The 15,894-nt window shown below is 35.3% G+C and overlaps 2 protein-coding genes across 2 annotated transcripts; both read left to right on the top strand.

The window, feature by feature from the left end:
* Positions 1–646: 646 nt before the first annotated feature.
* On the top strand, positions 647–8,148 carry LOC142345556 (uncharacterized). The gene is made up of 2 exons (XM_075397652.1): positions 647–1,385; positions 6,138–8,148. The coding sequence occupies exons 1-2, from the start codon at positions 1,353–1,355 to the stop codon at positions 7,212–7,214; spliced, it is 1,110 nt and encodes a 369-aa protein (XP_075253767.1). The 5' UTR covers positions 647–1,352; the 3' UTR covers positions 7,215–8,148.
* Positions 8,149–8,342: 194 nt separating this feature from the next.
* Positions 8,343–15,057, top strand: LOC142345557 (uncharacterized). The gene is made up of 2 exons (XM_075397653.1): positions 8,343–8,863; positions 13,734–15,057. The coding sequence occupies exons 1-2, from the start codon at positions 8,560–8,562 to the stop codon at positions 14,129–14,131; spliced, it is 702 nt and encodes a 233-aa protein (XP_075253768.1). The 5' UTR covers positions 8,343–8,559; the 3' UTR covers positions 14,132–15,057.
* Positions 15,058–15,894: the final 837 nt, after the last annotated feature.

The raw sequence follows: 15,894 nt of genomic DNA, 5'->3' as shown, positions 1-15,894 counted from the left end.
CACTCATCACTAGGGTAATCTCCCACACATAACCCCTCCCCCCAAATATGAGTAATGATTGTGTGTGTGTATGTGTGTATGTTGGTGAGTGTGTGTGTATGTTGGTGAGTGTGTGTGTATGCTGGTGAGTGTGTATCTGTGTGTTTAAGTGCGTGCTTGTGCTTTGCGTGTGAGTTTTGTGTTTTGTGTGCCAAAATACGGATATATGCAAAACAGCATTGTGCAAACCATGAAAAGCAAAGCACACACAAAAAATTTAATCCAGGTAGCTTTTAAAACAAAATAGCTGAAAACAGAGAGTTCCCAGAACATAAAGGATACGTTGAACAACCATTTTCATTTATAAAATAGTTATCGTTATAAACATGGTTTTCCTGTCAGCGCACTAGTTTTCATCTATTATGAACATTAACTACATCTAAAAAGCATTGGTAATAAACATCATACCTTGTTAGTTACTATGTGATGTATTAGAAATTGGGGTCAAAATGTGAGACGTTACTTTTGTGTTAAGCAAAATGTTAACCAATTCAATGCAGCGCCTTTCAATGGTTATTCATACATAATATAAAGACAAGCGGACAACGGATGGAAAAAATAAACGATATTTCTCGTAGTAATATCAACTCTTTTCCACTTTAAATTTTACAATTTCCTCTTCCCGTGTAAGAGAAAAATAGAAAGAAAATCGCGGGAGAAACGTATGCGTTGAATTACATTTTATGCTTTTGTACACATACATTGTCTGTATTCCAAAATGGTTATTCCAAAACGAGCAGGCTATGCATCAGCCACCATGGAATGAAAATACAACAATGAAAATACACCCCCTAGTTGAGAAGACCGAACAAAAACGACGCAAGAAATGTTCGGTATGTTCGGTTTTCTACGTAAGAAATGGTCGGCATGTTCGGTTTGTTCGGCATGTTCGTTCTAAAAAGTGAGAAAGCTTCGGTATGTTCGGTTTTGCGAGATCTAAAAACGACGATACAGTTATTGCTATTTACAGTTATTCGTAATCGAAGTAAAACATTCATTTGTATCAGTCTGCTTGAATTGCCCGTAGTTATTCCTAATTGCTATTTATATTTATTCGTAATCGAAGTAAAACATTCATTTGTATCAGTCTTTCAGTTTTTCAGGCATTTTGGTATCAACAAAAACTCCTGAAAAATTCTATTATCTTCTTTTGACAACTGATTTCATTTGGTACATAATAATATTATTTGGCATTGAATCACCATTTCTACATATGAAGTGTCTGTAGCTCAATGTGAGGTTTCTGCTGGGAAGTTCTCGCAATATTTACTCAAACTTAACCAAGCAGCCCTTTATCGTCGCCTAAAATTAAGATGGACGAACCCTCCTCGACTTCCGACGATCACGTAACTTACATTTTTTATGCCCAAAATGTTTTTGGGCAAGTTTAAAGCAACCGGCTTCTTTTGGATTTAACGTTTTTATACCTTAAACATTTCTTGTTAAGTGAACGCAAAATAGTATTTGTTACAAGTTTAAACAAAAAAAAATTCATTTTGTCCGCAAGTAAGTACGAAAACAACTTTATAACTGAAGTTTTAAGTTTAGCAATTAAATACAAAGCCTAGTGGTTTGGCTCTTCTAAATTAGAATTCCCCATGCGTAATTATTTCTGAGCAAAAATAACAAACCATATTCTTTATTTGATTGACTATGAGCAGACAACATCCTACGAAATTTATAGCCATTTTTTTGAAGTTGAATTTTCTTTTACGGCTCAATCATTTGTTTTCGACTTCGCGTCTTCTCGTGATAAAAATGGGAAAAATAAAATTAGTCCGCATAGCAAGTCAGCGTTAAGAACACTTTTTTCAACATGTAAATTTGCGTTGACATCTTCTTATATTTACTGCAATCTTAAAATTTCAGGCACATTAAGCTGACCTCCGTTCAATCAATTACAGGTTTAAGTTCAAACATCAAGTTTACTCGTAACTGAAATGCAGTCGCTATGAGCTACAAAAAATGTTGCTACAGTTTGCTTAGATATTTCAAATTGATATCTTTTTCCGTCTCTTAACCAAAAAGAAAGAAAGCACCCGAGCCGTTTTCAGCTGTGCAAAAGCAATCTTCAGCGTGATTAAATCAGGGCCAAAACTGCTTTCAACTTGAACCTGCAGTCATAACTAGGATTATGTTTAAAATGGATTTATTTTATTTAAAAAAGGTCTATATGAAGCCAAAGAAGGAACTGGAACTATAGTTTTTTCACTTAATGAACCCTGTGTACGCCCAATTGACCTGATTAAATAGATTCTATCCTATTAGATTTATTGTGTAGTATCCCATGTGAATTAATTCTTTTTCAAAAATTGTGTCAATCGAAAGAATAATAAGTGGTCTTATTACAACCTAGGCAAAATTTTTCTCCCAAAAGTGTACAGGAAAAGTTGTCACAAACTTTTCTCACACCATCAGAACTTTGTATTGTTTTAGTGCGATTAAGCACTTTTTAGTTTTTAGTTCATTTTGTTTTTAATTGTTCCGACCCCTCTTGAGGGGCGGAAGGAACTGTATACTCAAATGGTTTTTTGTTGAGTCAATTTTGACCGATCGATATATTCATCGTAGAGAGCTGAGAGTGGTAACAATAAAAAGCCCGACCAGCGTGGATTGCGTATTTAAAAAGATTTTTTCTTTGACTTTCGTTTTCTAGAGCGAGTTATCGATAATGAAATTTTCGTGAATATTAGACGGATTTGAGTTATTTTTAATCACATTTTCCGGATAAAATAGGTTAAATATTTTTAAAAATTTGACTAAACTAGGTGAAAAACTTTTGAAAATACTGTTGTTGGTTTTTTTTAAAGACAAAAAAGTGTTGTTGACTATTTTGATTTGTTTTTTTTGCCATATTCAGCATTTTTAATTAAAATTAGCACAAAAGAAGATTCTTTAGTCCACTATGATTAAAATTGCCCAAAGTACGCACCCATAAACTACTAACACAATCTTTTTAAACTCCAAATGGGCTAGTTTTTCTTCCAATTCCTTTGAGAGTGCTGTGTAACTAAAAATTTGTCGTTTTTTGCTATCTTTACTCAATGATTATCAAAAACGCAGCTTTTATTTTTGATTTCTTAACTAACAAAATGTCTAAATCTATTTATTTTTTTAAAACTAATTGATCTCTTTGTACGAACAGCATTAGCAGGGCTAGTTTTGGCCCAATCTTGGACTGTTACAATTCAAAACAGTTCGGATTGTAATCGGTCGGATTTTTTTTTAATCTTTTTAAATTAAATGAAGAACAGAAAAATTCAAGTCAAAACTCATTGCTAACAGGTCCAATTGGCTTCCTATTCAGCTCCAACTAAATTTACCTAGTTGTCTACTTGAAAGCTTTTGGTTCCTTTTGATTTTTAAAATACTTGCCTTTTAAACAAATAATGTTTTTTTTTGTACTTTGCCACTGATTTTTACTTGATTTGGTCAACTATAGATTATTGTCGTCAAGAAAGGAAAGTTATTTCTTCTTTTTACTGAAAAAAGAATCCGAATTTCAGTTTTACGAGGTTATTTTTTGTTTTTTGACTGCGATACTACTGGAGTTTTTTTTAAATTTCGAGGCATTTGCCCAATTTTTACGATTTTTCTCGTTCTGTCACATTATCACAGTATTGACTATTCACATATTAAATTATTGGCGTTCAGAAAAAAAAAATTGAACTTGAATCAAAATCTTTTAAGCTATAGCTTATGATTTCAACGGCTTCGACACCACTTTCTCGAAGAACTTAATTGAATAATTTCTTTTTTCTTCAACTGTCGTTTTTGGTTTCTATATATAGTCGCATGGAAATTACTAGATAATTGCAAATTTTACTGTTTTTTCATGCAAGGTTAGATGAGCCGGCGTTCTGATTTAACGGCTCTCATGGTATTGGAAACAATTGTTTTTTATTTAAAAAAAAAACACTTTTAATTATCTCAATTTTGTTCTCTTTTATTGTCTATTTTTTGTCAAGTCTCGTTAGCTACAGGTCAAAAATGACATTATTGGTGTCAAGGGAAAGTATCAAAGGGAATTTAAGTCAAATTATTAATGTGTTTAAAGAATTCGTCCTAATTTCCTTGGTTGCGACATGGGTTTTTCGGGAAAAAAAGGAAAATATTTTCTGATTTTTGTCATATTTGACGTTCTTTTTGTAAACATAAGAAAAATTCTGAATAATTAAAGATCTAAGGGGTTTCTTAGGTCCTAGAGGCTGAGCAAATGAACCCATATCATTTTGTAGCTATTGGCTTTCATGACTTTGGAAATATTTCTTTCGAAAAAATACAAAAGTATTACTTTTCTTTTTTTTCTTTTGTCCACTTATTACCTAGTCTGAATAATGAGAAGTCTCATACAACATTATCGGTGTTCAAAGGCAGCGCAATCAATTTTATGAGGGGGAAAATAAGGTTTACAGCTTCAACAGCGTTTTCTAGCAACTTTTTAATAGTTTTTCTTTTTGTTGTCTCTACTTGTTGTGCTTTATGTAACTGCAAAAAAAATGAATAACGACAGATCTCAATGACCTCCTCTAGAAGAATGGGTAATCATAAACCTGTGGGATGCTTTCAGATGATTGCTTGTTGTTTTCATTACTTTGACAATAAATGTTTGTAAAAAAACTTTTTTTAACTTCAAAAATTTTTCAATTTCAATGTTTTTGTTCTTTTGTGTCTAAGTGTTAACCCACCTTATTATGGACCAGTCCCATATCTTTTCTATTGAAAAAAGTCATTTTAATTGCTTTCAGTTTTATCTGACCTTCTTTTGACTTTGTAATAAGTTTTTTCTCAAAATGGACAAAAAATTTTGGATGCAATTAATGTTCACTTTTGTTTTTTTGATTTTGCTTTCGACTTGACTCGCTTACTCAATATCAGCAGATCTCCTTAATCTACAACGGTGCTAATTTCTACACCACTGAGTTATTTGCTTTGGAGGCAATCTTTTTGTTTGTACACAATTTTTTGAAAAATACCTGATTTATAGAGGATTTTCAATGTGTTCCGCATTTGGTAGACAATTATGCCAAAATTGTGGGTAAGTGGGGCTGAAACATTATGTTCCCTCGCACATTACTCAGCCTCTTTGTTGCTTTTAGTGTTGTTCTGGAAGTTTGTGGTTCTGAGAGATTTTATGAGTTTTCTGAAGAAATTTTTGATTAAGCGTCCCAAAAAGCTTCAAAATATGGACCGCTGTCTCAGCACTTCTGAAATTTTTCTAAGAGAAAAGACAGCAATGTTATCAATAAAAAGCACAAAACTGGTTTTTTTTAACGAAAAGTAAAATTTCTGCCCAACAAATGTTAAAGTATAAGGAAGTGTTTTAAACCAGTTCGACTTTCGAATAATTTTCTGATTTGTTATGCTGCATTGGGGTTGAAACTAATGCGTCGTTACGAAATGAAGTTCCTTTTGAGAACAGCATTCTTCTGTTTTTGATGACAATCTGTTTTTATCATCATCCCTAACTCTTATGTAAAAACATTACATTTACTTCATTTATACATTTGAGGTTTCTGAATTTTGGGAAGCCAATAATAAATTTATTTTTCTTTTACCGTTCATTGTCAGGGAGTGAACCGCTCCTAGACGTTAAACTAGCAGGTTGAACCGCAGCACATAAAACGTCTGTTGCACTATTGTTTGATGTTCGTCAATTCATATCCTATGTTACTTTCTTCAGTAGCTCTTATGAAAGATGTGACATGAAACGACATGAATCATAATTAGATTAAACGAAATTCAGCAATTGTTAATTTTTTTGCCTCAAGATCGCTAGCTTTGGTTTGCACAATTAAAAACTGTTTCGCTCACTTGCACACAACTTTGAATCACGTCAGGCATGTGGCCAAGGCCGAATGTCGTTGGGCTCACACGGTCTGATAATTGTTACAATTTTTTGAATTGTTAATTTTTCCATCCTGTCGCAAAACTGCGCGGGCAAAAATGTATTCGCAATTTATCGAATTTTTTCGTGGTAGTTCGCACTAACTTTCAAGCTCTAGTTTTTTTGTCCGGATCGTCTATTCGGGCTAACTTTGGTCTGGGTCAAGCAGTTGCCGTTTCCACAACCTCACCCGGGTGTTGTTGTTTTACAGGGGACCGGTTCATCAGTTGAAGACGTGCTCGGACTATTCACGGTTAAGCTACCAGGCGACAACGAATTAGTTGAAATAAATTTAACTGACAACAAAACTCTACTGAAATTTGTTGAAAGTCAGTATCCAGACTGGAAAAAAGAAGGAAGCGTGACGTTGGTACCGGAAGTTCGAATTCCAAAACTCTTTTTATATAGCACAACTCTGCCAGAAAGAGTGAAAAGGGAACATTATTCACCTGTCAAAAAAGGAGAAGAGGCTGAGCTTAAAGTATATCGGGCTTTAAAACAACTCGCTGGGAATGAAAAAGGCTTTTTGGTTTTTCCCAACGTGGACGGACACAAAATGTTCATAAAACAGAAATCAGAAGAACTCAATGTGGAAAATGATACAGTTGTTGTGCACCCAACGAAGGGTGTGTTCATATTTAATGTGAAGGACGCGAGCGCAAAACACGGAGCAAGTAAAGAAAACATTTTTGATGATATGGAGAGACACAGTACGTTCATTCACACTTTAATGACAGTTGGTATAGACGAGCAAACTAAAACGGAAAGTGATGTACCTATACATGGTGTCATTTGTCTTTTTAATGCCAAAAAGTTACCACAGTGGGTAAAAAAAGCCGAAGAGAAAGAGAACTGGTTTTCAAAAGATTCTCGTAGTCGTGTCATTGGTTTTCACAAAAGCGATTTCGAGAACTTTGAATCGAAGTTCTCGCCAAAACTCCGAGAAATTCCAGAGATGGAAGTTACGAAAAAGCTTGACATCCTTGCATCTCGTCTGATTGCATTGAATTCAATGGAAAGTTCTGTCGCTTTAGTGCACCAGAAGATAGCTAGTGACATGATGCAGAGTACTATGAGAACAGAAGAGAAAGCAACCAAATTTATTAGAAAGCAAGTCGAAGGGCTCGAATTGAGTGACGACCAACTAAAGGCATATCAGAACAACTTTGTGATAAGTAAAACTTCGGGAAAGATTCAGGTTATTCTCTGGACAAAAGAACAGTTGGACATCATTGCCAAATCTATAAAAGCTATTGACCCTGAATACGCTCCAGACGATGATACCTAACTGAAGCTGGTAGTGAGAGGACCAAAGGGCTCTGGAAAAACAATGTTGTTGGTCTACATGAAACGTCTGGCTGAGTATATTCTAGGCAAAGGTGGTGTCAAAGTGTTTGATGGCAGCTTTGGAAGGTCAACTTTGTGATACGAGACGACGTTGAAATTTTCAGAGGACGAAATGATTAGATTAAATGAGGAAGAAAAATTAGGAGAGTTGGGAGATACAAAAGTGATTCTTGTGGATGAGTTGACCCAACACGATAATAGAAGACAATCTCTGAACAGTGTCAATGCTCATTGTGTAGTTTTTTGCAGTACCTCGTCTGAGGTCTGGAAAATGGACAACTCGGTTTGGAAAGAATGCAAATTAACGCCCTCACTCCGCGCAACTCGAGAGATCTCGAACTATTGCGAGAAATTTCGCAAGATTTTGTATAATGGGTTTGGCCATTTGCCCAGCAGGCCCATGCATAACTTGACTGGAAGCGAACCCATCGTCGAACACATTTTGGTTGACAAACACTTTTCACAAACGTGCTTCGAAATGATTAAAGCACAGTTGAAACCAGGCATGTTAGACGCCGGAAAACTTTTGGTCGCTCCGTATCAAATCACTGCTAGAAGGCAACGGAATTCCATTTTGTGATTTAGCTCTACAAGGAACGGAAGAAAATTTGCAGTCGTCTATTTGAAACACCCCCGTTCAGAATCTGCCGTTAGCAGGTCTTTTTGCCTTCTTTCTGCTCACTAACCCATAATTAGCTGCGATTGTATCATCAAAACGTGACAAAGTTGAAGCTCTAATGGACCTGATGCTATAATGACGTCCTACGTCTAAATCCAATTGCGAATTAGTACTGATTCATGTCCCTTCATTGGTATGTCACGTCTATTTGGAGTTCGGTACAAAAAAATTGTCCGCAGTACTTCAGGACATCTTGAATGACAACGTCATCAACTTTGAAGCTTTGAGCAGCAAATTTTATTTTTTACTAGCATTTAACTGCTGGTAAAAGAATAAAATTTGCCGTTCAGAAGACTAAAATGTTCAAAAAAGGATCGGTGCGATCTTATAAAAAGAGTGTACATTAGATATGCATCGATCTATATTTGAACATTTTTGTCGCAAGACAGTTTTTTGTGGTCTCATTTTGGCTTATCGTGAGCAAAATGTGAACATAATTTTTCGCTTAGAAATGAGTTTTGAACAGCTTTTAAAACTGGCTGCTGTATAAGCCGTTGAATTTAGTGACAAATATTCTTGTTATTGTACCGAGCTGTACTTGAAAAACCAATAAAACCATTTTCATTGAATCGTCAAAAATTGCCAGTATCAAAATCGCCGAAGAAAGATGGAAGGCAATGACATCGTTGGTTCTCAGTTTTCAGTTAACAGCGGTAATCTTGCGCAAAATTTGCAAAGTTCCAGTGCAGACTCTGGGGTAGATTCAGCTGGAAGTCATAGCGTTCAATCAATATTGCAACAATCTGGAGTTTGGGCAAGCAACCTTTCTCTGGAACTGCCGCAGGGCTTGTCTAATGGACAGCTAAATGAGCAGGCGCCATCAAGTAGCAATGAGGAAATTCGCTTCCAAAGGTCGCCAATTGTAACGGGAGAGATGAGTCCAATAGCGATCGCGCTTCAATTACCCCCAGGTTCTGTCAAATTTGCGCACCTCAGTTTATATTAGAGCTAAAACAAAATTTGTTCCACTGAATTAACTTAAAAACTATATATCAGTCGACTCGAATGGCAATCTGAAGTCTTGCAAGACCTTCCTACTTATCTTGCAAATATGCAAATTATCAGAACAAGTTTGAATGTGATAAGTAGATAAATGGGTATATGTAATATATTGACTGAGTGACAAATACTAAATCAGTGCTTATCAAGATATTTTGAAAAACTGACAGATCACTTGTACATCAGAGCCCTCGTCATGACAATTTTCACACCTGGTTCGTGTTGAGTTGTGTGTTAGGTCTTTACAAGTTTTGAATATAGTTTGTTCAGAGACTTGATTGAAGATGACATTTCTTGAAAGGTTTTGAGACTTGAAGAAATACGTGATCATCGCTTTTTCAAAACACAACCTGTATCGAAATTACCCCTGAGTATCCTCATAACTGATGTAAGAATAGGAGATAATTGGCTCTGGTGAGTAAAACGATGTAAGATTAGGGAGGGTAATGTGGGGTGTGGGGATAAAGGGGGAAAATCAGAATTTATCACACAAAAATTGCTCCTAAAAAGAGGTAAGATTCGGGGCGCAAACTTAGAGGGTGAATTATGTAAGATAAGAGAGGTCATAGGGAGTATATTAATTTATATGGGACGTCAAGAAAGGGGCAAGCATCAACGATTTAGAGGATTAGAAGAACCGGTCGAGGTTACGGAGGTTGCGAGTTCAAGATTGTCGGTCTTCAAATACGAGTGTTACAAAACTGTAAGACTAGGGCTTCCAAAGGGGATAATTACCCCTCATTACCCCCCCCCCCCCACTCATGCATCGAATTATCCTCCATTACCCACCAAAATGTTGTAAGAGTTTTGTGGAAAGTTGGCTTGAAATTCCCCCGATCACCGCTCTAAAGTTACATATTTTTTGGGGTAAACTTGAACACGGTAATACTTTCACTTGATGTTTTGATCAAGATTTCGACAATATTTGAATAATATTTTGCACCGACATTAACAATTATGGCTGGTTACGACTTTTACAATCACAATCATTACAATAGTGCGACTCAGTTAAAAAGAAGAATTCTTTTTTAAAATTAGTCGCGGGGAAGAGGACACACCTGAAGGTAATCAAGTGGAGAAGAAGATCCACGAGAAACTTGCTTTGCCATTTGGCGTAGAAACTGATTCTCATTAAACTCAGTCCGAGTGGTTTTAATCAAATTATCGCAAAGTTTCTGTGACAATTACTGTATTATTGTGGCGGGAAATGAAGATTGTCAAATTAGCACACTTCCAACTTATTTCCGGATTAATTCTATGGGAATGAATACTTATCAATTCCTCTTTTCGCCAGATGAAAACCGGAACCTTCTCCACTCTCAGAAGGATAGGATGGATTAATACCATAATAAAATTCTTCAAATGTAGAACATGCGGATATAACTTTATGATTTTTCTTCAACACTTTGATTCAAAATTTTGCCGAGTAGATAGACAATCTTGAATGCCTGCGGGAGCGGATTGTGAGTTATTAATTAAATTTTAAACTTTTTCTAGCGTCAAGGCTGATGTTCAATTTCGACCATTCCCGCATTTAAGAAAAAACTTAAGCGCAAAATCAGACTTGTCAGTTGACTACAATAACCGTAGACTCGAGTTTATTTTTTGCGAGTTAGTTTTCTTGGACTTGATGAGGACTCGAGTTAGTGTTTTGGAGTTCTTTTGAGTTAGTTTTTTGGACCTGATTTGGACTCGATTTAGTTTTCGTTTATTAGGGTCGACACTTCGCTCAGCGCGTGATACTTGCTCGTGATTCAGATACTTAATTCATGAACAAAAGGATCCCAACGCGGGAATAAGAACAACAGACATATACGTGAACAAGATAAGTTACCTTGGGTACGAATGAACTGAACTTGATTTTCTAATAATTTCCCTTCAAATTAAATACATCAACAAATTAGATACATCGAGTATGAATTTTACTGCACTAGCTAAAAAGTCATTCTATTTACATTTCCCCTTTTCTGACAAATTTCGAAATTTCACTAATAAAAATTTTTAAACAACGATATTGAAACATACTAGTACTTTTTCAACGGTTATTTAACAATTAACAAATTTTGTACTGGTTAAGAAAGCTCGCGATAAAAAAAAATAAACGAAGTTTTGTTTTTTTTGTCTATGGTTTCAGTCAAAGTTGCTATTATCCTCCTCTATGCTCAAATCATCAGTGCTGTGATCCGCAGAGTGAATTCTTGAGTTCTTCATTCGCCAACCATTGCTTGCCACTGGAGTTTTCATTGTACGAATTACAGGATTTGTCTCAATGGCAAAATTTTTAAGTTGTTTTGCAGGTGCAGTTTTTAACCATCGTGCCGGAGATGAGTTGCTAATTATTTTGTATGCTTTTGTAGCTAATGACTGGTTCAGGATACCACTGACACTTCCATGTCAATAAAGAGGCCAATTTTTGTGTTTCCAATTTGTAGTGTCGTTTATTTGGGTTGATTTTGAAGAGTAGTACATGAAGTACTTGCTATCATATTTTCGTCTGAGCTTTCATAATGAGATTTGTATTCAAGATTGTTGTTCGTGTTGGAGATAGCCTTAACTGAGTCATCTGTTGAAAGTTCTTGGATTGAAGCAGCCACTAGATTTTTCCTTTCGGCAAACACGAGCAAAGTGGTTTTAGAGGCCACAACTGTTGCAGGTCAAACCTTTTCCGATAATTTTTTCTGTGCTTGATTGACCAGGAAGACCTCAGTTAAGACAAAATTGATTTGTAGATCGGTCGAGTTTGTGGTGGAAAAAATTGTCGTGGTTTTGGGTTGCGAATTTGACGTTGTGGTAAAATAACGTTTACATGTGCAGTGAATTGACAAGGAGAAAAATGAAGTTGGCTTCGGTGTCCAAATTGATTGCCAAACGTTTTGCCTGCTCAGGGTCAATTGTTATTGTAACAGTTGTTTCTGAATATCAGAGTCTTGCACGTTGGCTATAAAAAAATTTCGTATTCTTGTATCTTCTTAATTACCGAATTCGCAATTTTCAGATAGTTCTTTCAATTTTCCACAAAACTGCCCAGTTGATTCTCTTTTCAAATGTTTTGTTGTGAGTAGCGCATGTCGATCGAATGTGATACTTCTTTGTCTGAAAAACTTTCCTCCATGATTCGCCAAATTTCTGTTGGAGTTAAGAAGTTCTACTGTAGATAAGAGGCGGATCAGAGCTTGGTTTCTTCCAAAAAGGGCTCGAAGCTAAAAGGGGTCGTTTGTGAGAAGCCTGCTGCGCCATGTCGTACACTGACAGATTTGTGTACTTGATTTGAGACTCGAATCAGCTTTCGTTTATTAAGATTGATACTTTGCTGATCGCGTACGCTTTACAAATTCTGTTAGAATAATTCGCTTGTTAAGTCGTCTAGTTAAGTCTTGTCCGCTAAACATGAAGATAAGGACGCCTTGCAGAATAAATGAATTTAATTGAGCAATTAAACATGAGAAGCAAAAGTCAGAGAATGAATCTTCAAGAGATACTTAAGTCATGAACAAAAGAATAAGAACAATAGACATATATATATATATATATGAACAAAATAAGTTAACTTGGGGTACAAATGAACTTAAGTTGATTTAATAATATCTGTCCTCCAGTTTAAGTGCGTCGTATATAAATTGTTCTGCACTAGATAAAACGATATTACATAGAAATCATATATGAACCAATTTGATTACCAATAATGATACATCTGTTTTTCAAACGTTTTTATTCAATATATGGTTTTTAGTGTTTCTTGGTACAACATCACCTATGTGGTTCCCCGGTATCACTTGTTGGGCCACCAAAAAAAACGTACAATAGCATTTTGAAAAGTTGGACTCTAATTAAAAGAGTAAGTCCAAATAAATAGCTAACGTTTTGATGTTCTCTGAAACCATTTAATACCTATAAATGCTAATTTCAAAGAGCTATTAAGAACATTTTCGGCATACAACCTCAGATATTGTTCAAATTTCAAAGTTTTTCATTTTTTGCGCAAACAGAGAGTCAAATGTGGATTGCAAATGCAATATAATAATTCGATATGTGGTGTGGCTACATTAAACTAGTTTGTGGACAATATTTTATGTGTCATGACCGTGTATGATTTCCATGAAATTTCCTCAAGATCAACAGAAAAATATTATTTTTTCAGTGTTCAGGCTTTGATTTTGTTTGAATGATCACTGTATGTTTTCTAGGAAATCATGAATGACCTAGAATGAAATCAAAGAATCACGTTTGACCTAGTATTACTACTAACATTCTCGTATGATGAGCAAACCGGGGTAGTGCTCTTAACGCTTCGGACCATGTCAATCTTCAGAAGGAAGAAAATAGGTTAGAAAAACGAAGTCAAGTTACCGAACGGCTCTCCAGAAAAATCGTGTAGAGAAAAAGAGTTTTCCTCCTTCTAAACTCTTGACTCACAGTTTTTTTTTAGTTATTTAAGTTTTACTTAACAAATTGCTTTGAAGGCTTCATTTATTGAATGAAGAATAATGTTTTTTCTTTAAGTCTGTCATGGATTCGTTCACAGAAATAATCGTTCGGTTAGCAGTACCTTTGTGGGCTGTTTCAGCTAACTGACAAATAGATTTTAAACAGAACTCCACATACAATGCAAATCTGTTTGTTGAGCTCTTTAACAGACAGATTTTTTAGTAAACTATAAAGCATAGTAAACAAATACAGGAGTGAACGTCAATCGGATGAGTTGGGTATCACAAAGCCAATAAAGGAATTTTTTCGACGCTGCCAGTCTCTGCAGCGAACTAAAAACAAGTGATATTTTTCTAGTCGAGGTCAAGCAAACGGTGTCGACCTGTACCCAAACATCAAACGACAATTTATCGATTGCTACGCAGAGGGTGAACACTGATCAGCACCAAGCTCAAATTGGCATCAGAAATGAAGCAGAAAAAGTTTCACAAACGGATCGAAGGAAAATTTTTTCTTCAGCAGAAACAGAACTTCTATCGGACAATGACGACAAAAATGTGATGTCACGAAGCGAAACATCAACTTCTGTACCCCTCTCGAAAAAATCATCCAGCCTCATATTACCCGCAATTTCAGACGTACCACATGACATAATTGACGAATTTCAACCGGCACCAAATAATCTAACTCCTTTTCCTAAAGGCCATACCGACTTCATCCACGCTTGGCGAGTGATGTTATCATGGTATCGTTGAACTCGTCCACAGACCAATGGGATTATTTGCCCCTAATGCGTTCAAGCATAGAAATGAATTACAAACAAACTGATGATGAAACAAAACAACAATTTCAAAATCAGTTGAATTTGAACGACAAAATGATTCGAAAAGGAGCTGGCACCGCATTAGATACTTCAACCGATTGTGATCAAATCATGATCGTGATCGATCGTGATCTCAGAGAGCCCTCGGAAAGTGATTCCGGGAAAAATTGTCCTGGGACTGACGAAGTTGAACTGCGTCAACCAATTAAACATGACATCAGTAACAGAGCTGCTACAAAACGCTCAATTAAAAAATGTGCCGCTGTTTTAGGAACCGGGACTTTAGTTTTAACTGCTTTCATTGTTTTATTGTATAGCCTTTACTATAAAAATTCCGATGCAGAAAAAAATGGAGACGTTAAAGAAACGTTAAACCGAACTGCATACGAGGATAGTGAGATTACCCCTGAAGACGCGCTTTTCAGGAATATATCGTTCCCAAGATACGTGTTCTCTTCACTCAGGGACGCAAATAAAGATATGTTCATGAGAGATGTCACGTTGCAAAACACAGATTTCTCTCTCTTGAAGGACCGTTCAGGATGTTATCAGAATTCCACAAATCAACAGATATGTTTGTCACTTGAACAGAACGAAGAGTTATAGACAAGGCTGGGATTAGTTCTCCGGATTTTAATATATGTGATCTAAATTCGACATCAGACGAAGAGACCAGTCGACAAACCAGTAAAACTTCGTATAAAAGTGATCAATTTACAAGCCAGAAAAATTATTGGTACGACCAAATTTTTCAAAATTATTTTAATCAAAATTTTAATCAAGACGAATTTAAACCTATTCTTTGTTCGTGTTCCTAATGAGTTATCTTTCGTTTGACGTGATATATATTTTGTAACTGATCATTTTAAGACGATACATTACTGTTGATCTATTTCAAGTATATAGAATTTCAATTTAAGTCTTGGTTTCACTCAGCAGTCTTTAAAAAGTTTAGTTTGAATGGATAATGCTGTTTAAAACATTTTGATTCCATTTTTTTGGAACCAAAATTGAGCACAGTCAAGGGTAATTTTAATGCAAATTTGCAGACTTCTTGCAGTACACAATAAAGTAGGTTTGGTTTTCTAACTTCAATAGATAATTTACAAACTGTTTATAAATTTGGATGAAAATTGTCAAATATTTTATAAACTAGAGGGAAAAATTTGCAAATTTTTATAAATTAATGCATAAATTTTGCAATACTTTACAAATTTTTGTAAAAATAATGCATTATTTTCGCAAATATTTACAACTCAGTTTATAAATTTTTATAAAATTTACATTATGTTTTGACTGGGGTATCGTTGAGCGAAGTTCACAATATAGAGAAGTTTCAAAATTTCATTATTACAAACAATAAAAGCATCCAATACCGCCTATAGGTACATGCGTCAACCTGTGCTTTTAAAAATTTCATAATGCCAATTGACCAAATGTTTCTTTCCTTGAAACAAGTTATCAGGACTAAAAATTAAACTTTACCGCCAAAACTTTCTTTTCTGTAATTCCATTTATATTCAGCAAAGCAATGATGGGACAAAAATTAGATTGCAGAGAGACTTTGAAAGGCTCCTTCTAACATTATACTAGAAGTGATTCAATTCTGCAAACTGTTTTTTTTTCGCAGTCTCTTTACAAAGTTTCCAGTTTGTAAATCAAAAGGCATTATCGGAATTAAGAAGTGGCTATGTG

Source organism: Convolutriloba macropyga, chromosome 9, assembly GCF_964194025.1.
Source record: "Convolutriloba macropyga chromosome 9, txConMacr16.3, whole genome shotgun sequence".
NCBI lineage: Eukaryota > Metazoa > Xenacoelomorpha > Acoela > Convolutidae > Convolutriloba > Convolutriloba macropyga.
Note: the sequence above shows the minus strand (reverse complement) of the source record. Positions and strands in the feature narration are given on the sequence as shown.